Consider the following 21,808-nt stretch of genomic DNA (forward strand, 5'->3'; position numbering starts at 1 on the left):
TAGTCTTGACACTGGGGCGGTGATGTGGGAAAGCAAAGCCCATTTACTTAGGTCTGGTTACCCTTGGCCTCTGTACCTGTCCTGAAGGGAATGCTTTTTTAACGTTAATGAACTGATTGTGTTCTTTAAGCCCTGGAAAGTGAGAGTTGAGTGGAATAGGATCATGAGAGAGTTCCTCTGATGCAGCCTCTAAAACTCCCCATTTTGTAAACAGCATGAGATTTTTATTTTTGTTTTTCTCCAACCACCCCTTCTTTTTCGTTTTCTCCCATCTTTTTAAATCAACAGATTCCGGAAGTAGGCATGTGGTTGGGCTTAGAGCAGCAAATTTTTAGTGAAATTTTAGTTAACTTGTGAGGTCTTGTCTATCTTTCAAGAAGTTAATACACAGGCAGAGTACAGAAGGCTCTGTATTGAGAAGTGAACATCCCACTATTTTTATCAAATAGCTCTTCCCCCGACTCCCAAGACTGGGTTTCTTTGTGTAGCCCTGGCTGTCTTGGAACTCACTCTGTAGACCAGGCTGGCCTTGAACGCAGAGATCTGCCTGCCTCTGGGTCCTGAGTGCTGGGATAAAGGACACACTGCTATCACAGCCCTGCTAGTGGCTTCTTAAGTCAACAAGCACTTCTGCAATGGAGGACCTGTCAAAGAAGTGAAGCAGCCGTGGAAGCACTCCCATTTATTACATAACAGAGTGCATTTAGAACCTTGATCATTAAGCACAAAATTCTGAAAGATTGCCTGAAGGAGATAATGGACTCCTACAAATTACCTTAAAAACGTATGGTTCCTATATATAAACCCCACCCTTTTAAAAGTATATTATTTAGAGGATTTAGAAAAAAGAGCGAGTTCTAGAACTTTCCATCCCAATAAGGTGAAGTGCGACTACACTGCAGTGACGTCCTTTCTCCCCTTCTCCGTGCTTCAGTCATTGTCTCCTTTTCGCCTTGTGAGTTTGTCAGTGTTAGAAGCTTCATACCAATGGTGTCATAGAGTAGCTCTTTTTCTTTTTCTTTTTTTTTAATGATTGTTTTTTAAACCTAGCTGGTGTTTTCTGTGCGTCTCCTTGTGGTGGCAACATCTAATTGCTACGTCCCTTCTTTGGACCAGTAATATTCCATCACACAGATACACCATATTGTTTTGTTCCTTCATCTGCAGAGGGGCATCGGGACTTCTACATTTGGTCATTATATATAATATCGGTATTATTTTACATTTGTGTGTGTGTGTATTCATGTGTGCAACATGGAGAACAGAGGAGTCAGTTCTCAGCTTCCACCATGCATTCTGGGGCTTGAGCTAGTCAACTTGCCTGGCAAGTTTTCTCTTAGCTCTATTGCTGTTCTTATTGTAGATGGGTTTGAGAGGGTTCCAAAGTCGTGAAAAGATAGTGGGTAAATTTAGGGGCCGTTTACAGCAGCTCTCCCCCATTTATTTACAGACTCGTTGAATCAATAGCCGGTTTCACTGTTCTGAATGTCAGCCGCTGAGGATGCCGGTAGAAGATGAAGCGACTGAAGAGGACCCCGAAGCAGTCTCCTCCCGAAGGAGAAGCAACAGTATTTCTAAATGACAGAGCTTGACAATTTTTGTACGATATGGAGGATTTTGATCTGGTGGAAACTTTACAAAAAACATCACCTTCTGTAGAATCTGATGTCAAAAGTACTCCCCATTCTCTTGGGTTGAGCTCACATGCTAATAGGTAAGAGTTGGTTTGATACCGTTTTCACATGTCAGCAAATCAAAATGACTTTGTTTGCAGAGCTGACCAGTTGCTCTAGTTGCTAATTGACCAGTGTCATAGCTGCTGGTTTGGCTTAAAGGACAGAACAGCCAACCTCTGATAAGCTATTCAGGTAGTCAGTGGGTTGAGAACAGTGTCCATCTGCGTATCTGTCACATTCTTCACTTAGATGTGAACAAGGAGGTCACTGGGGAAAAGAACTTATTAGCTATGTAGCAAGTTCCAGGCCAGCCAGGGCTACAGTGTAAGACAAGACCGTGGCCTCACAAAAGCAAAAGCCCCAGATTTACTTGGCTTGTTGTATTATACATTAAGCTTTTTTAATTTGGCAATTTATAAGGATATTTTTTAAATTTGATAACCTAAACACATACGTATAATTTATTTTATTTTATTTTATTTTATTTTATTTTTTTGAGGTTAGAGTCTCTTGTAGTCCAGGCAGCCTGACTTATAATATAACCTTGAACTTTTGATTTCTCTACCTCCTGATAATTTCCTTTATTTTTTTTTTAAAGAGACAACCTCATTGTGTAGCTCAGGTTAGCTCAAACTCATGGCATTCCTCCTTCCTAGTACTGGGATTACAAATGTGAGCTGCCATACCCAGATTATTGCTACATTTTAAAAACAATGTTTTGGGGTTGGGGATTTAGCTCAGCGGGTAGAGCGCTTGCCTAGCGAGCGCAAGGCCCTGGGTTCGGTCCCCAGCTCCGAAAAAAAGAAAACAAACAAAAACAAAAAAACAACAATGTTTTATACTGTAGAAGTCCGTGCACCAATCTGGGAAGTAGCAGTTGAAAATGTGTGTTAGTGGGGCTGGAGAGTTGGCTCAGTGGTTAAGAGCACTGACTGTTCTTCCAGAAAACCTGGGTTCAGTTCCCAGCATGCACATGGCAGCTCACAATTGTCTGCAACTCCAGTTCCAGGGGATCTGATATGCTTACATAGATGTAAACACACAGAACACTTGTGTTCAAAAATTAAAAATAATTTAAAAAAAAAGAAAATGTGCTAGTTACTAAGCAAACTAAGAACAGACTATGAGTTGACAAAATGGCCAACCGAATGCTTTATGTATTGAGTTATTTAATGATTGGTTGAGGGTCTCTATGTCTTTGCCTGCCTGCCCTGAAGATCACTCTGTTGACCAGGCTGGCCTGGAACCTGTGTCAGTCCTCTTGATGCGGCCTCCCACTCTGGGCATCATGCCTTGGCTTTGTATGGCCACAGATGCATACATTCAGCTGCACTGTCTTTCTTTTTTATTTGTTGAGACAGGGTGTCTCTTTATAGCATTATGTGTCCTGGAACTCACTCTGTAGACCACACTGGATTCTTTTTTTTTTTTTTAAAGATTTATTTTATTTATGAGTATACTGTAGCTTGTCTTCAGACACACCAGAAGAGGGCATCGGATCCAAATACAGATGGTCATGAGCCACCATGTGGTTGCTGGGAATTGAACTCAGGACCTCTGGAAGAGCAGTCAGTGCTTTTTTTTTTGGTTCTTTTTTTTCGGAGCTGGGAACTGAACCCAGGGCCTTACGCTTTCTAGGCAAGCGCTCTACCACTGAGCTAAATCCCCAACCCCGCAGTCAGTGCTCTTAACCACTGAACCATCCCTCCAGGCCCCCACACTGGCTTATTAACTCACAGAAATCTGCCTGCCTCTGCCTCTTAATGGTGCTGGGGTTAAAGGTATGTGCCACCATACTTAGCAGAGGGTCAAATAGCTTCAGATAGAAAGGTTTTGAAGAAATTGTGTATCATGAATAAACCACCTTTTTTTTTTTTTTTTTTCTTGTTTTCGGAGCTGGGAGTCGAACCTAGGGCCTTGCGCTTGCTAGGCAAGCGCTCTACCACTGAGCTAAATCCCCAACCCTGAATAAACTACCTTTAAGATTGTTGATCTGCCTTCCTTCCATGTGGGGAGTTTGAAGTAGCTCTAAGGTTGTGTAGCATAAGGCAGTGTGAGAGGAGAACAGAGAGCGTGAGAAATGACACAGAGGCAATATGTCACTTGTTCTGCCCCAAAGCTAAGTGTTGGGCATTGGATTTGTATCCTTTTTCCTTGTGACTGACAGTTAAATCCACCATGTTGAAACTACATAATTGCAACTCTGTAAAGTTCTTATGGACATATATTTTAAAGAGTTTCTTGCTACTCCTTTTTTTCTAGTCCTAACTTTTATTATTTTAGTATCTTCATTTTGGGGTGTATGAGTGTGTGTGTGTGTGTGTGTGTGTGTGTGTGTGTGTGTGTGTGTGTAACACAGCTCAGGGTGTGGGAATGTAGCTCCATTGGTTGAGTGCTTGTCTGGCATGCAGGAAGCCCTGGGCTCTGTTCCTGGCACAGCAAAGATCAGGCATCACATCTCGTGACAGTAATTTCTGCACTAGGGAGGAAAGGCAGAAAGAATAGAAGTCCAGAGTTATCTTCTTCTACATAGTGAGTGAGGCCCACAGCCTAGCATCCATGCTGCTGAGAAAACAAAACTAAACATAAATTTGGAGAGAAATGGCTTAGTAGTTAAGAGCATAATAGGCTGCTCTTCCAGAGGACCTGGGTTCAATTCCCAGCATTCCCATTGTGGCTCACAAGTGCCTATAACTCCAGTTCCAGGAAATCCAACACCCTCCAGAGGTATACATGCAGGCAAAACACCAACACACATAAAATAAAAAATAAATCATTAAAAAAAGTTTTGTTACAAAAAAAAAGTAACAAACCAAACCAATAAAAATAAAGATGCCGGGGTTGGGGATTTAGCTCAGTGGTAGAGCGCTTGCCTAGCAAGCGCAAGGTCCTGGTTTCAGTCCTAGGCTCTGGAGGGGGAAAAATGCCCCTTCAGCTACTAGACAAATTTTAATGTCCTGAATTGTGCTTGTAGTGTTGGTAAACAAATCTGCAATCAACCCACATTTAGAAAAGAAGTCTTCTGGAAAGAATTAGTATTCTATTACACACCACACAGGCTCAATAAATCCTGAATATTGGCTGCTAATTGGCTTGGCAGAACTTTCATTCAAGGTAGTCCAGTGATAAGCGTATCACACCAAATCAGGGTCTGGTTACTAAGACTTGACTGTTCTGGGCTGTGAACAGAGAATCCTCAGTGCACAATGAAGGGCTGTTTAAAGTGGGCCAGCTGAGCCTCTAGGATAATTCAGAGAAGCCAGGACGTTTCCCTGTGGATTCCGCTGGGCTTTGGGGCATTCCCTCAGTGCTGGAGAAGGGCTTTCTGTGGAGAAGGTCTTCCTGTAGTGCTCGTAAAGAAGTGAGTGTGTCCTGTCATCCTGTGCTGCCTGGCCATTGTGGTCAGATTTTGAAAGGAGGTGCCATTATAATGGAGGATTAGGTATCAGTGGTTATGTTCTGCTCTGCTAAATCTTGAACTGCTGAATTATTCAACACTTCAGTCGAATGAGGAAAACCATCTGAATTATTTATGTTTCAACAGAAGTAGTCCCCACCTTAGTACAAATGGGGTATCCTCTTTCTCAGGGAAGACCGGGCCACCTGTCATTCAAGGCACAGTCGAAGTCCTCACTGCTTTAAGACAAGACCTACAGAACAGTGGCCGGACTGACGCGGAACTTTGGAAGAACTGTGAGGTATCTCATTTTGCTTTATTTTGGGGGTCTTGAAAAGATTTCTATTTCAGTGGGGCTCTGCTGAATTGTTAGAGATCTATGTCTAGGAGAACGCGTGATCCTTAATCTTAGGGCTAAAGTCAAGTGTCTGAGTGTGTTAACCAGGCACCGACACTAAAGGAACAAGAAAAAGAAACATGGACAATGGTGGCCTCAATAGATAGATTGGAATGTTCTCTGTGAACTGAAGTCTTTGTTCTCAGCACCCTCCAATTGTTACAACTGTGAGTTACAATCTTCTGAGTAACTCCTAGGGTTGTCCTTAACCTATTCTGCTTGAAACATTTTGAATGCTCCGATTATAGACACATTCCCCCTCATGGTGTGTTGAGCTGTCTGCTTTTCAAGGCAGTGTTTCTTTGGTTACATTGTGATGGGAATTTAATTTTTATGAAGATCTCACAGTTGAAGTTTGGTGTGGAAGCTAATGGTGGTGGGCTCTCCTGGTCCTGCAAAAACCAAGAAGGGGAGTGAAAGGAAAAATAGACAGTAACAAACTGAAAAGATTAACATCTAAGAGGGTGCTCCCAAGATTCGTTTTGGAGAATATGAATCATTATGTCCAGGATGGCCTTTTCTCAATTGGCGTTTTTGTTTTGTTTTGTTTTTGTTTGTTTGTTTTTTTCTTCTTCTTTTTTTTTTTTTTTTTTTCTTTTTTTTTTTTTTCGGAGCTAAGGACTGAACCCAGGGCCTTGCGCTTGCTAGGCAAGTGCTCTACCATTGAGCTAAATCCCCAACCCCGTTTTGTTTTGTTTTTGTTGTTGTTGGTTTTTTGGTTTTGTTTTGTTGTTGTTGGTGTTTTGTTTTGTTTTGTTTTGAGACAGGTCTCTCATGTAGCTCTGGCTTGCCTGGAGCGCACTGTATATATTACCAGGCTGGCCTCAAACCCCATAGAGATCTCTCAGAGAGCGTCTTGACTCTCTGTGTGTCCCAAGTGCTGGGACTAAAAGTGTAAGCTAACCGGCCAGGCCTCTTTTTCCTGCTTTTTAAGACTGTGTTAGAGGTTGTAGTACTTTCTAGAAATGCAAACAGAATTGTCAAACTCTAAGCAGGAGATGGTTTTATTTCATGTTAATTGTACTTTTAGAACCAAAGCTTGGGTTTTTAGACTACAGAATGGAAATAGTTTTCCTGGTGTAAGAATTCAGTAGCAGCCATACCCCAAATGTAATTTTGTTCAGGATTAAGCTTGTAAAATAAAACATGAGCTTTTCAGATTTTTTTTTTTTTTTTTGAGGGGGTAATAGCGGTGGTTTGAAGCAGGGTCTCAACCTTTCCTAGGACGCTGGGACTCATTCTGTAGCCCAGCCTGGCCTTCGGTCATGGCTCTCGTGTCTTAGCCTCCCACGTGCTGAGATTTCAGGTTTGAGCTTCTGCAATTGGCAGCTTTTCAGTTTTCTCTTACACTTTTTGTTTTTCCATCCAACAATCGCTGTGAGCTAAAGGGGATGGCCGATAAGATGCCTTGTGGTTTGATGCTATTAGGACATGATGACCTGGTCTCGGCATTGTGCATGCTTAGCGTGCATGAGGCCCAGGGTTCTAATTCAGCATCCGGGAAAACAAGTTCCCTGAACTGTCACTCTTAGCTTGTGACAGAAACATGTAAGTAAGAGACAGAGCCACCGCCACAGCACAGCTTATTTCCTGCACCTGTGTGTGACTAGAAATTACTACTTTCGTACATTGAATCAACACTGGAAGTCAGAGACAGACTACTCGAGAGTTTAATGTACTGGTCTAAGAAAGTGATCTTTGCAGATGATCTCCTGCAGACTGTTGTTGATTCTGGGCTCATGGCCTGACCCTGAGCTCCCCTTTGCAGGCTCGGCCTCCTTCAGATCTGAGGAGGGAGGAGGCCTGGCTAGAGTTTTGTAAGCCTGTTTTGCTCTTGTCTGTTCAGTGACGTAACATTTTGCTGCATTTGGTGAACTCCCACCTGACCCATAGGGGTTAGCTCCTCAGTGAAGAGCCGATTACTGCGCTGGCGGAAAGGGCGGAGCACTTTGTGGTCACTTCAGTAGACTTTCCTTGATATATTTATTTATTTATTTTATGTGTATGAGTACACTGTGTCTGTCTTCAGACGCACCAGAAGAGGGCATCATATCCATTACAGATGGTTGTGAGCCACCATGTGGTTGCTGGGATTTGAACTCAAGACCTCTGGAAGAGCAGTCAGTGCTCTAACCGCTGAGCCGTCCCTCCAGCCCTCCCTGATTTACTTCGGTGCTTTCTTGGGGCAGTGTTTGAGGAACAGGAGGTCAGGTGTTACACAAGCCTGAGTCTGGTGGTTTCCGCTGGAGCCTCTGGTTCTCTCCTCCCTTTTGGAATAGTAAGGTGGTTTGATTCTTGCCTCTCAAAAGAGACTGATGTACTTCGCTAGATTATTCTGAGAGGGCAGAGTGACAGCTTTCTTAGTTTGCTTGAGCAATCTTCAGCATTTTACCGCTTGGGTTACATACACAATAACAACAGTTACAGGGTGAAAATACCAAGTGCTCACAATTTATTGTCTTTCCCGGGGAGTGTACTAGACATTTTGCTTGTGACACGGGGACTTCCAAGACCTGGAGACTTCGTTTTATAGCTTTTTTTTTTTTTTTTTTTTTTTTTTAAAGTAAAAGCAGTTCATACTATTCTGAAGTGAAATCCACAGATAAAATAACCTATTTGTACTAAAATTAGCATAGGTGGTGGTGCACGCTTTTAGTCCTTTTAATTGAGAGGCAGAGGCAGGCAGATCTGTGAGTTCAAGGCTGACTTGGATTACGTAGCAAGTTCCAAGACAACCAGGGCTGCACAGTGAGACCAAAGAAAAAAGAAAAAATGTACGGGCATTAGAATGGTAGTTTATTCTCTCTCTCTCTCTCTCTCTCTCTCTCTCTCTCTCTCTCTCACACACACACACACACACACACACATACACACGCGTGCGCGTGCGTGCACAAACTCTTCTTAAATGTGATTTAAAGGAAATGGAAATCTCTTGGTTGCTTATAGCAATGACTATCACAGTATGTAAGTGCCACGTCCATGTTCCTTGTGGTCTCTGAAGTTCTCTGGCATTTCTGCAGTTTATATACTATACTCACTGCGAGGGTCACAGCTCCCAAAGGACTCTAGTATCGAAGCCCCGTGACTGAGACACAGAGTGATGTCGTCTTCTGAGCTAGTGACTGGGTTCATTTCTGAAACAGAGTTAAGTTTGTTTGGAGCAGTATGCACAAAACTGCACAAATTATTTATCTTTCTGAAATAAAAGGGACACGAGGCAAGAAAGAGAACTGCTTGGGATGGTGGGAGGAGGAGATCATCTGCGATTACTGGTTGGGAGTTGTTGGTTGGGAGGATGGCAGTCTTGTGAAGAGCTGCGGGAGAGCACTTCCAAAGCTGGGAGGCGGAAGGTAGTTCTGCTTGCCCAAAGACTAGGAAGGAAGCAGCCAGGCACTACGAGGCAGTGATAGGCTGAAAGGCTGGAAACAGCAAGGCTCAGCCTGTCTTCAGCATGGCTCCTCATTGAACTTTGTGTCTATTGGCTCAGACTTGGGAGGGGTCTGTCCTTCTGGAGAACATGTGCCCCTCAGAAGGAGGACTCATGATCCGAATGTGGGCTCTGAAGGGAGGTAGATTCCAAGCCCATCGGGCTCCAGAGAATCCATTTCCGTTCTTTGTAATCTGAGCTCTGTGGAATTCGGAACACTTTAGTGAAAGTGAAGTGTTTAACTGTTTTATTTCTACTTTAGGATGTGGGGTTCTTCTGGGTGCGCTTCCGTACTTGAGGAGATCACTGGCTTTTATGGGAGGAAAGGATGAGGGGCTGAGGACACATGTAGAGGCGTGAGAGGCTCACTTAGATCCCTGGCACCCGCAGAAAAGCTGCTCGGGTAGTGGCTCTTATCCTGGTGCTCTAGAGTGAGAGCGGCGACTCCTGGGCTAGTCGGCTTTGCATAGTTGGCAAGTCTCAGGTCCCAGTGAGAGAACCTGTCTCAATCAGGTAGGCTGCTGACTGCACTCAGGAGGCAGAGGCAGTCAGATCTCTGTGAGTTTGAGGCCAGCCTGGTTTATAGGGTGAGTTCCAGGACAGCCAGGGCTACACAGAGAAACCCAGTCTTGAAAAACCAAAAATCGAAACAAAGTGGGTGGCTCCTGAGGAATGACACTCAAGGTTCACCTCTGTCTGGTTTCCATACATGTGCAGACATGCATGAGTGCACACACACATGTGCAGCTATCAGGTCTTTGGTCTCCATGTATAGTCCAGGTCAGTCTCAATATCCTCCTGCTTCAACTTGCTGAGCCGTGGAACTCTAGGTATGTACTGTTGACCTGGTACTATCTAGTACATTATTAAGCAGGAATAAAAGGGCTGATGAGACGGCTCAACAGGTAAGGATGCTTGCCTCTAGGCCTCATGACCCGGGTTCAACCTCTGGGCACCACACTGGAAGGAAAGAACTGCCTTCCACAAGATGAGCTCTGACTTCCACTTGTTCAGCTTGGCATATTCCCTTGTGCTTGGCGTGTGTGTGTGTGTGTGTGTGTGTGTGTGTGTGTGTGTGTGTGTGTGTGCGTGTGTGTGTGTGTGTGCGCGCGTGCACGCATAATAAATTCTTAAAAATATATAAGAACAGAGCTGGAGAGATGGTTCAGTGGCTAAGAGCACAGGCTGCTCTCCAGAGGACCAGTGTCCCAGTCATAGCAGCCACATGGTGGCTCATTACCTGAAACTTCAGTTCTGGGGGATCTGAGGCTGTCTTCTGGCTTCCACAGTACTAGGCAACAACAGAAGACAATTTAAGATTCCATTTGAAAAATAAGGCAGACTTTCAGATTTACCCAGATTGCAGATGACATTTAAAACGATTCTTTAACCCCTGTTTTTAATAGTGTTGCACTAAATATATAAATTGACTTACACATTTTATAATTAAAAAAAAGTGGTACCTGTAATCCCAGAACTTGGGAGGCTGAAACAGGAGGATTGCTTTGAGTTTGAGCCCAGCCTGGGTTGTATAGTGGGTTTTAGGCCAGCCTGGGCTGTAGAGTGAGACCTTGTCTGAAAAACCAGACAAAGCAAGGGAGTGTTTCTCACCGGGGAACCTTTCTGTGGTATCTTAGGTTAAAGCTGCGTTCAGTGAAGTTCTTTCTCCTTTCTCAGGCCAGGTGGTTGCAGCTCTTCAGTGTGATTGAACAGCATTTCCAGGAGCAGGTCGTGACCCAGCAGGAGCAGTTCCATCGGCAGATCCAGGTGAGTTACCCTGGGCATCGATGCTTTACCTGTGAGATTTGCAGTCCAAACAGTTTATGTGTTAACTTTGGTTATGAAGACGTCACCTTTGGAGTAGTAGCATATTTTGAAGCATGACCTTTTCTTAACGTAAAAGATTGTTTAATGTACTTTTCTTTGTCCTTTTTGTTCCCAGCGGATACAGGAGGAGATACGGAAGTTGGTGAAACTCCAGGCCAGCAATGCTTCCTGGCCGTCCTGCAGCAGCAGCTCTGTGAGCGAACAGGTGTCCTCAGAGAGCCAAATGGGCTTCTTTTCTGAAAACAGTGAGAGAAATGAGTCTGTGGCCAGTTACCCAGCGTCTAAGGAACCCGAGACCCAGCCAGCATCGTCCACATCCCACCCAGATTGCAATGTGGACACCAGCTCACTGAGTAGTGGCTACGGGACTTTCTGCCTCCTGGAGATGAACACCCACAAGGCTAAGGAGCCCACGGAGCCCTTGGAGCCCGAGGCAGCTTCCCAGGGGCAGCACACAGCCCCTGCAGTGCAGGCACAAGCCCATGCAGGAGGCACAGCAACCATCAACTTCTTCACACAGACCCCTGAGGAGCTTTGTGCGTCTCTAAAGGAAGATGTCTCCACTTTTCCTGGTGAATTCGAACATAATTTTCTTGGCGAAAACAAGATCTCTGAAGTATACAGTGGAAAAGCAAATAGGCAAGTAGATGTCTCTGCTGTTTGAAAGGGTTCATTCATTTATTAGTGACATTTTAAGTGTAATAAATATATTTGGTCCACAGTGGAATGAGATGTAGTTGGACACAAATCAGTTTTACCATTAAAATCCTACTCGCAGAGAACTGACTCCTCCCATGAGCAGTGTTTTTAAATGCACTGTTAAATGCAGGGTTGGAAAGAGGGCTCAGCATTTACGAGCTCTAGCTGAATCTTTTTTTTTTTAAACATTTATTTATTATGTATACATCATACAGCTTTCTGCCTGCATGTATGCACCTGCTGGCCAGAAGAGGGCACCAGACCTGATTATAGATGGTTGTAAGCCACCATGTGGTTGCTGGGAATTGAACTCAGGACCTCTGGAAGAGTAGTCGGGTGCTCTTAACCTCTGAGCCATCTCTCCAGCCCCTCTAGCTGAATCTTAAAAGGACCCTTTTTAAGGTGTTCCTAGCACCTGCCTGGCAGCTAGCAGCTATAATCACAGTTCCAGTTGACACAACATCTTCTCTTGACTTCCTTGGGTGCTGTATACATGTGATACACACATATAGCATGCAGGCCAAATAACCCACACACATAAAGATATAAATCAACCTGTAAAAATGACTTACCAACTAGATGTGATGGTGCACGCTTTTAATCCCAGCACTGGAGAGGCAGAGGCAGAGGCAGAGGCAGGAGGATCTCTCAGAGCTCCACAGTGGAAGTACAGGACAGCCAGCTACCCAGGAAAGCCTGCTTCAACAAAACACAAACAGACAAGACTCTTGTCTCAGGCTGCGTGTGGTGATGCTTTCCTTTATCTCAGTACTTAGAAGGCAGGGGCAGGAGGGTCTCGGTGGGTTGGAAGTCAGCATGGTCTATATAGTGAGTTCCAGGACAGCCAGGACCATCTCAAAAACCAAATACACCCAAATCAAAACCAACAAATTATGTGACATTTTGAGGGTTACCCAAAATTTTCAGTTTTACACATCTGAAATGTGTTATAGAAGCCAGACGTGGTGGTGGTGGTGGTGGTGGTGCATACCTTTTTTTTTTTTTGGTTTTTTTTTTTTTTTTTTTGAGCTGGGGACCCAACCCAGGGCCTTGCGCTTCCCTAGGCAAGCGCTCTACCACTGAGCTAAATCCCCAACCCGGTGGTGCATACCTTTAACCCCAGCAGAGGCAGGTGGATCTCTGTGAATTCAAGGCTAGCCTGGTTCATATAGCAGGGTCTAGACAACCATGGCTTTGTAACAGAGAGACTCCGTCACAAAACAAAACAACAGAAAACAGAGAAAAAGAAAGGTAGGAGACTCAAGGCCGGAAGGACGTCCCTGGGTCAAGGAGCTTGCCGTGTAGGTTTTGATGACCAGAGTTCTGTCTTGAAGGAGAGAACTGACTCTGCAGAGGGGTCCTCTGTCCTCTCTGTGTATACTGATGCACATACGTCATGCATATACACAGAATAAAAAAGATTCATAAATGAGGGAATAAGTAAAAAGTTAAGGAAAGGAATTCGCAGTTGGAGAGAAGGTTTAAGGGAGCTCGTTACTGTCACGGAGGACCTAAGTTCAGTTCACAGTGGCTGACAGTGGCCTGGAACTTCAAGTATAGGGTACTGATATTCTCTTTTAACCCCTACAGGCACTAGCCATGCATGTGCTACACAGGCATACATGTAAGCAAAATATTCATGTACATAAAAGTCTTTCACTTTTTTTTTTTGGTTCTTTTTTTCGGAGCTGGGGACCGAACCCAGGGCCTTGTGCTTCCTAGGCAAGCGCTCTACCACTGAGCTAAATCCCCAACCCCAAGTCTTTCACTTTTAAATCTTATGTGCATTGATTGGTGTTTTCCCTCCACATATGTTCGTGTGGCACTGTTGGGTCTCCTGGAACTGGAGTCACAGACAGGTGTGAGCTGCCATGCGGGTGCTGGGAATTGAACCCGGGTCCTCTGTAAGAACAGGCAGTGCTCTTAACTGCCGAGCCATCTCTCCAGCTCCAATAAAAATAAATCTTTAAAAAAAAGACATTTAGGAAAATCAATAAAACATCATTTTGTTTCGGTTTTTTGAGTCAGGGTCTCTGTACAGCCTTGACTGTCGCAGAACATGCTGTGTAGACTGGTCTGGCCTTGGACCTGCAGAGATCTGCTGAGTGCTGGAACACAGGACACACCACTGCATCGGCCCCCTTTACTACCCTGCCACCAGAGCACTAAGAACTGTGCAGAATGTTCTAGATGGAGGATGGCTTCTAAAGGAAGTAACTTTATCTTCTCTCTCTAAGTAGTAAGGCTCTAACATCCTGGGCACAAAAGCTGAAGCAGAACCAGCCAAAGCAAGCACATGCAGAAGACGACTGCTCCAGACCTAAGCCAGCGACAGGGAGCGAGCTAACCTGGAAGCCTCCGGTTGATACAGTAGGTGACCAGGGGTTCTTCTGGCACGCCTTGGCTCCTGACGGTGAACTGGGATCGCTGTGGTTTGGCTCATTTGTTTATTTGCATTTTCTTAAAAAAGACTTACTTGAGTTTGAGTATGAGTATTTGCTTGCACGCATGTGTCTGTACCGTATGCCTGCAATGCCTCTGGAGGCCAGAAGAGGGCATCGGATCCCGTGGCGTAACCGGTGGTTGTGAGCCACTATGTGGGTGTTGGGCACCAAGCCCCAGTCCTCTGCAAGAACAGATGGTGCTGTTAGCCGCTGAGCAGCTGTCCAGCCTTGAGCTTCATGGATCATTTTGTCTCAGGATCGACTGTCGTTTACTATAAACCCAGGCTAGAAATGAGAGCTAATGGACAGAGTCGTACAAAAATCAGAGGAAGAGATGGGTAAGAGTAGTGGCTTCTCTTCCAGGGGACCCGAGTTGTTCAGTTCTCAGCACCCAGTGACAAGTAGAGTATTTTGTACCCAGATGCAGGGATCTGATGCCCTTGTCTAGCCTCTGAGGATACTGCACCCCGCCCCCAAACGCGTTTGCGCGTGTGCGCGCGCACGCACACACACACACACACACACACACACACACACACACACACACACACACACACACACGCTTAGGCATACATGAAGGTAAAATATACAGATGCATGCAGTTAAATACCCATAGAGTGTTTACTCTCTTTGAGTTAAATGTTTACATTTAGCAAGAAAGTAGTCAATCAGAAAAAGTGATCATCAAAAAAAACCCAAAAAAGGGGTTGGGGATTTAGCTCAGTGGTACAGCGCTTGCTAGCGCAAGGCCCTGGGTTCGGTCCCCAGCTCTGAAAAAATAACCCAAAAAACCCAAAAACTTTGACTGAGAGTATAGCTGGGCGGTGGAGTGCTTGTCTGATGTGCACATGAGCCCCTGGGCCTGTCCCCAGTGTCACAAAACACACCTTCAAAGAGTATGTATCACTAGTGTGTTACAACGAGTGGTGCCATATGTGCCAGGCACTTTCTTACAATTCTGAAAACTTGGATAGTTAAGATTTTATAATTTGAGTTCTAAGTTTGTAGGTAATAGGTTAATTTTTTTCTAGTGGCTGAGTTTGCCATGTAGCCCTGGCTCCCTCCTCCTCTTGTCTCTCAGCCCCTGAGTGGCAGGGACTGAGGAAGAATGTCACCATGCTTTGCCCTCTACGGAGCTTTTGTAACATAGCAACTCTGTTCATTAAAGGGCCACAGACAGAAGGTTCCACTATGTGTGTGCTTCTGCCACGGCCTACACTGTAATGGGACAGTGTAATGCTTAGTGTCAGACATCAAGGTTCCAAAATCGGGTCTCTGTAGAAGCTGAACGTGGCCTTGCCTAGGAAAAAATTGAATTAAAAAGTTGTAAGAGTTCCTCAGTTTTTAAATTTGTTTGCAATTATTTATCTATTTCCTTACTTTTCATGGTAATGTGGGAGTGCATGTTAAGCCCGCATGTGAAAGTCAGTGGACAGTGTATGAGAGTCAGGAGATGGAGATTGAACTCAAACTGTACGCAAGCCAGCAAATGCCTGTATCTTCCCACCAGTGAGTGCCTATATCCTGCTACCAGTGAACACCTGTATCCCCCACCAGTGAACACCTGTATCCCCCACCAGTGAACACCTGTATCCCCCACCAGTGAACACCTGTATCCCCCACCAGTGAACACTTGTATCCCCCACCAGTGAACACCTGTATCCCTCACCAGCGAGCACCTGTATCCTCCCTCCAGTGAGCACTTGTATCCCCCCAACCAGGGAGCACCTGTATCCCCCCACTAGTGAATGCCTATACCTCCTACACCCAGCCATCTCACTGTTCTTTTAACATTTTTATATTTTACTTGTATTTTTTTTGAGGCAGGGTCTCTCTATAGCCCAGGCTGGCTGAACTTGCTATGTACTCATAGTGATCTACCTGCCTCTGCTTTGGAGTGCTGGGATTAAAGGTATTCACCACCATACCCAGCTTCCCTCAGACTTTCAAAGAAACTGCTTATTTCTCTTTTAGGAGTGTCTTCACCCCACCCCCTTTTTGAGGTAGACTCTCACACTGTAGTCCAGGTGGCGTTGAACTCATGCTAATCCTCCTGCCTCAGTGACTCGGGAAGGGAGATTACAGAAGTGAGCTTCCTACACATGGAACCTCAGTTGGTGTTGAAGAGGAAGGAAGTGAACGTCAGTGAAGCTTTGTGAACCTCAAAGGCTTCCTAGGCCTGAGAAGCCTGTGTTGAGGTACTCTGTGTTAGGGAAAGTCCCGTGATAAGCTCTTTCTGCAGTCTGAAAAGGCCCATTCATGCTCTGGGGTGGGTCTCTTATTCTGAACTATTTTGCCATCAATAGTGGGATATCATTTTTTTTGGAACAGTAGTCTGAAACCAATTGTAGATTGGGGCAGAAAATTGCTATTTTCTTTGTAGTTGTTTGGTGTAAAGGGAACATGTTCTCCTACGTAATTGTTTCTTCTGTTTTATAAAACACTCCCTACTCACTCCAGGGTCTCCCTGCATAGATCAAGCTGCCTCTGTCCTCTTAGTTCTAGGGTTCCCTGGGTACATAGGCCCCATACCGTGCCCAACCCCTCCCCCCCTTTTCTGTGTGTATGGACTAAGTGTCTGTCTACTGCCACACCTTCAGTCCCAAGACTTTTCTGCTTCTGGTCTGTGGTTTTACTTCTGGTGGAGTCAGTGGGTTCTTGTAGACATCTGTGTTGTCACTCACGTATTTGGTGTTGTCTTACGGTTCCTAACCTTTGCTACAAGTTGGAGTCCTCTGAGCTTTAAAAATGTTCTCAGACCGGCTGCTTCTGCTAGGTGTGACCGCTAGAGGGATGGAGCTGCCTGTAGAGGAGTGTTACCCTTGTGGACGTCGTAGAGGTTTCTGGGTGGTTGGGTGGTGTGGTGTGTCTGGAGCAGCAGCTTTTGCCTGGCTGCTGTCTCTCACCAGGCCAGCAGCCAGCACAGTCCACTACTGCCCATGCACAGCAGGGCAGCCGAAGGAGGGGCTGCCATCTCCTGGGCAAGGCTAATTCTTCTTCATGGATGCTACATTTAGCATTAAATCATCTGGAGAAATGAAGTTCCTATGGTGTCACTGAACTGAAGTGATTTTTGAGGTGGTATTGGCAGGGGATACAGGAATAACAGAATCCGGGATTCACAGCAGTTGCAAAGTCTTACTGACCCTTGCTCTCTGTTCCTAGTGTTTTCGGTTTCATTCCACAAAAGGAACTGCTTATCGGAGTTCTCCTCTGATGAGCTTTCCCTTTTGCACAATGCTGGTTTATTCTTGGAAATAGCTACTTTGAAGCCTATCTTGACTTCGTGTGCTGTGTGGCGCAAGCATTTTCCAGGGCCAAGTTGTTCTTTATTTCTTTGGCCCCTTGTTTCCATTTCATGGCTGAAGGAGGTCTTTAGACCAAGCTCTCAGTAGGTCCTTGAGCTGGGCTCAGGGAAACATCTTTGGCTCAGAGGACTTGGGTTTAGAAGGTTTTGTTGACCCACGCTTTTACTTTCAAGTGGCCCTTTTCTTCAGTGGATGGCCTTCTGCAGCCAGCTTTGTGTGTGGCAGTATTATAGTGCGCAGCGTGTGCCCACTCCTGTCCTGAGGCTCGAACCTCGGCAGCAGGCTGAGGTCTACCTCGGTGACTTGGGAGTATTTGACTTAGTCCCTAATAGTCCCTTTCCCAGATTGGAAGAGTCAGGAGTTCTAAGAAACAGATGGTGACCTAGGAGTTTGTGCCTTGGTAGAAAGAGGTGGAGCGGTTCCCTTGCAGCAGACTTTCGAGTCGCTTGTTCCTTCTAATAGAGCACTGATAAGTACTTTTCCTTCTGGAGGGGGGAAGACGAGGGGTACCCAGAGGAAGTCCAGGAGAGCTGGAGATGGAAATAAACACCTTTAATCCCAGAACTCAGGCAGGCAGAGGCACGTGGATCTCTGTGAGTTCGAAGCCAGCCTGATCTATAGAGCAAGTTCTAGGACAGCTGGGACTAACACAGAGAAACATTGTTTTGAAAAACCACAAAAAATTTAAGAAGAAAATGTCCGTGTCATATATCTCTGTTTGAGACAGCTTCCTTTTTCTCTGTAGTGGTGAGCGTGAAACTCGGCAAAGGTCTTTTCGCAGCAAGCATCCATTGTCCTATCCCTGTCCCTGGAGGGTAGATTAAGGAGTGGTGACTCGCAGGCTTTATTTCTCTCAAATCATGTATGCGTGCATGTACAAAGGCCAGAGGATGGCATGGGCGCCCGGAAGCTGGAGGAGTTACAGGCGGCTGTGAGCATCTGGTGTGAGCCAGGGAAGGCCGCGCACTGAGCTAGGATCCTTTGCAAGAGAAGTACACGCTCTTAACCCCTCACCCACTGGACCTCCTCTTCAACACCTGGGTTTGCTTTTTAACCAGAATAGATAATAAGCACTTTCCGTCTCTGCTGGAATTCATATATGACAAGTAAGATGCCTGGTGTATCCACCTGTGATCCTAGCATTTAGGGAAAAGAGGGCAGGGCGATCAGGAGTACAAAGCCAGTTTGGACTGCATAGTTCACTCTGGGGGCTGGGGCGATGACACTGATTAAGAGCATCTTCCAGAGGATCTGGGTTCCATTCTCAACACCCATACGGTGGCTCACAAGCATCTGTATCTCTACTTCCAGGTGACCCGACACCATCTCTGGTCTCCTTGGATACCAAGTCTGTAAGTGGTACAGAGGCACACATGCAGGCAAAACACCCATACACATAATGACGATTTTACAAATCTCAAGCCCCCAACCAAGGGCTGGGTGATGTAGCTTATGGTAAAGTGCTTTTCTAGCCTGGCCGACCGGGTTTGATCTCCAGCATCAATGCATGCATCGGGCAGCGGGAAGATGAGGTTTAGGTCATCCTGGGCTCTATAGCAAGACCTGTCTTAAAGAAACCAAGGAAGAAGGGTTAGGTGAAGCTTGTTGCCCAGTGTACCCAAGACCCTGGGTTAATGTTGTCTACAAACAACCCGAAGGTAATTTATTATTTGAAGTTCATGTTACTAATTTGTGGTTTTGAGTCATTTGATTTACTGAAGTTGTGATGATATAAACAGACTACTAGTTATTTATTTATTTATTTTTTTAACTTGGTGACTAGTTCCAGATTTCTCAAAGTCCTGCAGGAAATCGATAGTAAACTGTAAATACATTTTGGTTCTCAACTCATATATTACACCTGCCCTCAGCGTTCTGTCTCCTTAGAACCCTCTAGCTCTACAGTGACCAAAACACACAGGGACGCCTTTGAGAGACGAGGCAGGGATGTTCCTTCTCCGCACTGTGATCTTGCAGTGGTGGAGAAGCGACAGTCTCTCCTCACAGCCTGCCTGGATTAAGTCCCGGCTCAGCATTGTGTACCCAATGTGTGTAGCCGCTCACCAGTTGTCCTCTTTCATCTCTTGCAGTCTAACCTTCCTGCCGATGCTGCACGTCCTTGTGCCTTTTACCTCAATAAGCCAGCCGAAAGCCCAAGTTCTTGGTCGTCGGATTCAGGGACAGGTAGGGGACTTCAGTTATTGGAATAAAATGTTTGGAGTCAAATCTCACTTTGCAGTCAGTCCTGCTGGCCTGGGACTCATTCTGCAGACCAGTCTGGCCTCAAACTCAGAGAGGTTTTTCTGTCTCTGCCTTCCCTGTGCTGCGATTAAAGACTTGTGCCAGCACATGGCCTGAACTTAAATTTAAAAGAAAAAAAAATAGCTTTTCTTTTAATTTATATATATATGAGTGTTTTGCTCACATACGTGACTGCACCATGTCTGTGCCTGGTACCCTGGGAGGCCAAGAGAGGTTATTGAATCCCCTGGGACTGGAGTTACAGATGTGAACCACCATGAAGGTGCTGGGAACTGAACCTGGGTCCTCTGGAAGAGCAGCAAGTGCTCTTATCCACTGAGCCATCTCTCCAGCCCCCTAGAACTTTATTTTGCTGCAGCATACTTGCATTTCCCACTGTGTGATTAGAAGCCCGTGTAGCGCCTGGCTTCTCCAGAAGCAGTGCTTGGCTGTGGTCCGTTTGCTGTGAATTTGTTTCAAGTTCTGTGAGGACAGATTGAAGCAATGCATCCGTAACAGTTTCAGAGAGCTGCAGAAATCTTTGCAGCCTTTTTCTGTTACTCTCCAAGGATTCAGCGAGTTCAGAGCCTCTGCAAGCCGTGGTCAGCTGTTCTTTTTGTGCTGAATTTTTTTTTTTTTTTTGCTGACTCCCCTGTCTTCGTTTCCCAAACGGCACATCCACTTAACCATTTGAATTAGCTTTGCCTTAACAGAAACAGTGGGATTCCACCATCTCTTCCCATTTCCACTGCTCCCGCTCCTGCTCCTGTGGTGGTCGCTCTGCCTGTCTTCCTTCTGACCCGCCTCCCTGCTGCCATTCCACCCTCACCTTTTAGTCTGTGGGCAACATAGTAGCCCGAGTGCTCCTTCTGTACTGGGGACTCCACACAGAAGTCTGCCATGGTTCCCATTTCCTCCAAACAGCAGCCGGAAACTTTGCGGAGACCCGCAAGGCCCCCCAGGATAGAGCTGATCGCCTCCTGCCTGTGCGGAGAGCCTGCTCACTTCTGCCAGGGCTCATGTGAAGGCTTTGCCTTAGCGGCCTTCTCTACAACAGGAGGATCTCTCTTAGCTGTTACTCTTTCAGGGAAATGGGCCTTGCCTGTTTGAAAATAGTTCTTCCCCCCAAGCCCCCCCTGAAATCACTAAGTCAGTGACGGGGATAGAGATGCAGCTCTAGGAGGCACTAGGGGACGCTAGACATGGCGGCACACACATTTACTCGCAGCACTCAGGCAGCAGAGGCAGGTCGGGGACCAGCCTGGTCTACTGAGTGAGTTCCAGGACAGCCAGGGCTCCACAGAGAAAAGCTGTCTTGAAAAGAACCCAAAGCAAACAAACAAATAGAAGGCTTCATGTAGCCCAGGTTGAGCTGTTGCTATTTAACTGACGAGGACTTGAACTCTGCTCCTCTGTGGCTACTTCTCCAAGTGCTGGCATTATAATGGTGTGCCAGGATGCCTGCCTTGTGTAACTCTAGTGCAGGAACGCAAGGCCCGAATCCTATATGTGTGTGTGTGTGTGTGTGTGTGCTGTGCTTGTGGTGTGTCGCTTCAGTGCATATGAATACATGTATGTCATGCATATTTGCACATGCTTGTTGAAGCTGGAGCTCAGCTTGGGGTGTTGTTTATTAGGAGTATCTACAGTTTTTCTTTTTTCTTGAGACAGAGTCTCACTGTGTAGTCCTGGCTGGCGTAGAACTCACCATGTAGACCAGGCTATCTTTAGACTTACGGTGACCCTCTTGCCTCTGCCTTCTAAGTGCTAGGATGACAGGTGTTTGTCACTATACCCATATTTAATAGAGAACTTGAACTCTCTACGTTGACTTTATGGAAATCTGTATTTATAAAGATTTTCTTCAAAATAAGTATTTAGTTATTACTAATTCCTTTTGGTTGTTTATAGTTTTGATGCAAGGTTTTACTGCATTTGTTTGTTTGTTTGTTTGGGAGGATTGATAGCAAGGGCATCCCTGGTGTGTGTGGAGGTCAGAGGACAGCTTGTGGGCGTCAGTTCTCTCCTTCCATCATGTGAGTTCTGGGATAGAACTCAGGTTGTCAGCCTTGGTGGCCAGAATCTTTAATCCTCTGAGCCCCCCACTGACCTGTGATTGGACTGTCTGTCTAGGACCCTGCCTCACTCCTTTCTGCTCTCTGTGTGCACGCCAGGGCTGACTTACTGGAAGCTGGAGGAGAAGGACATGTATCACTCTTTGCCTGAAACGTTGGAGAAGACATTTGCACCATCCCCTGCAGAGAGGCCACTGAGCCAGGTAGTACAGGTACCCCACGCGTGCCCGGGTGCTTGTGTGCTGTGATTATAGATAACTTTGCCACCTTAGACTTTAGAATGCTGGGGGAAGAAGCTTAGGTTTGAGGTCAGGCTC

The 21,808-nt window shown here is 45.7% G+C and overlaps 1 protein-coding gene across 4 annotated transcripts in view; it reads left to right on the forward strand.

Annotated features, from left to right (window-relative positions):
• Positions 1-21,808, forward strand: part of Mphosph9 (M-phase phosphoprotein 9) — a 64,977-nt gene that overhangs the window by 941 nt on the left and 42,228 nt on the right. For 2 of the 4 annotated variants that reach the window (XM_032886467.1, XM_032886464.1), the window contains exons 2-8: positions 1,451-1,714; positions 5,221-5,374; positions 10,575-10,664; positions 10,840-11,363; positions 13,661-13,793; positions 19,266-19,359; positions 21,591-21,694. In XM_032886467.1, the coding sequence (XP_032742358.1) occupies positions 1,608-1,714; positions 5,221-5,374; positions 10,575-10,664; positions 10,840-11,363; positions 13,661-13,793; positions 19,266-19,359; positions 21,591-21,694 (1,206 nt within the window). In that variant the 5' untranslated portion in view covers positions 1,451-1,607. Of the gene's footprint in view, positions 1-1,450; positions 1,715-5,220; positions 5,375-10,574; positions 10,665-10,839; positions 11,364-13,660; positions 13,794-19,265; positions 19,360-21,590; positions 21,695-21,808 lie in introns of those variants that run through there. The other 2 variants (XM_032886465.1, XM_032886466.1) reach the window with 2 other exon arrangements.

The sequence above is a fragment of the Rattus rattus genome, chromosome 16 (assembly GCF_011064425.1).
Source record: "Rattus rattus isolate New Zealand chromosome 16, Rrattus_CSIRO_v1, whole genome shotgun sequence".
NCBI classification, from domain to species: domain Eukaryota; kingdom Metazoa; phylum Chordata; class Mammalia; order Rodentia; family Muridae; genus Rattus; species Rattus rattus.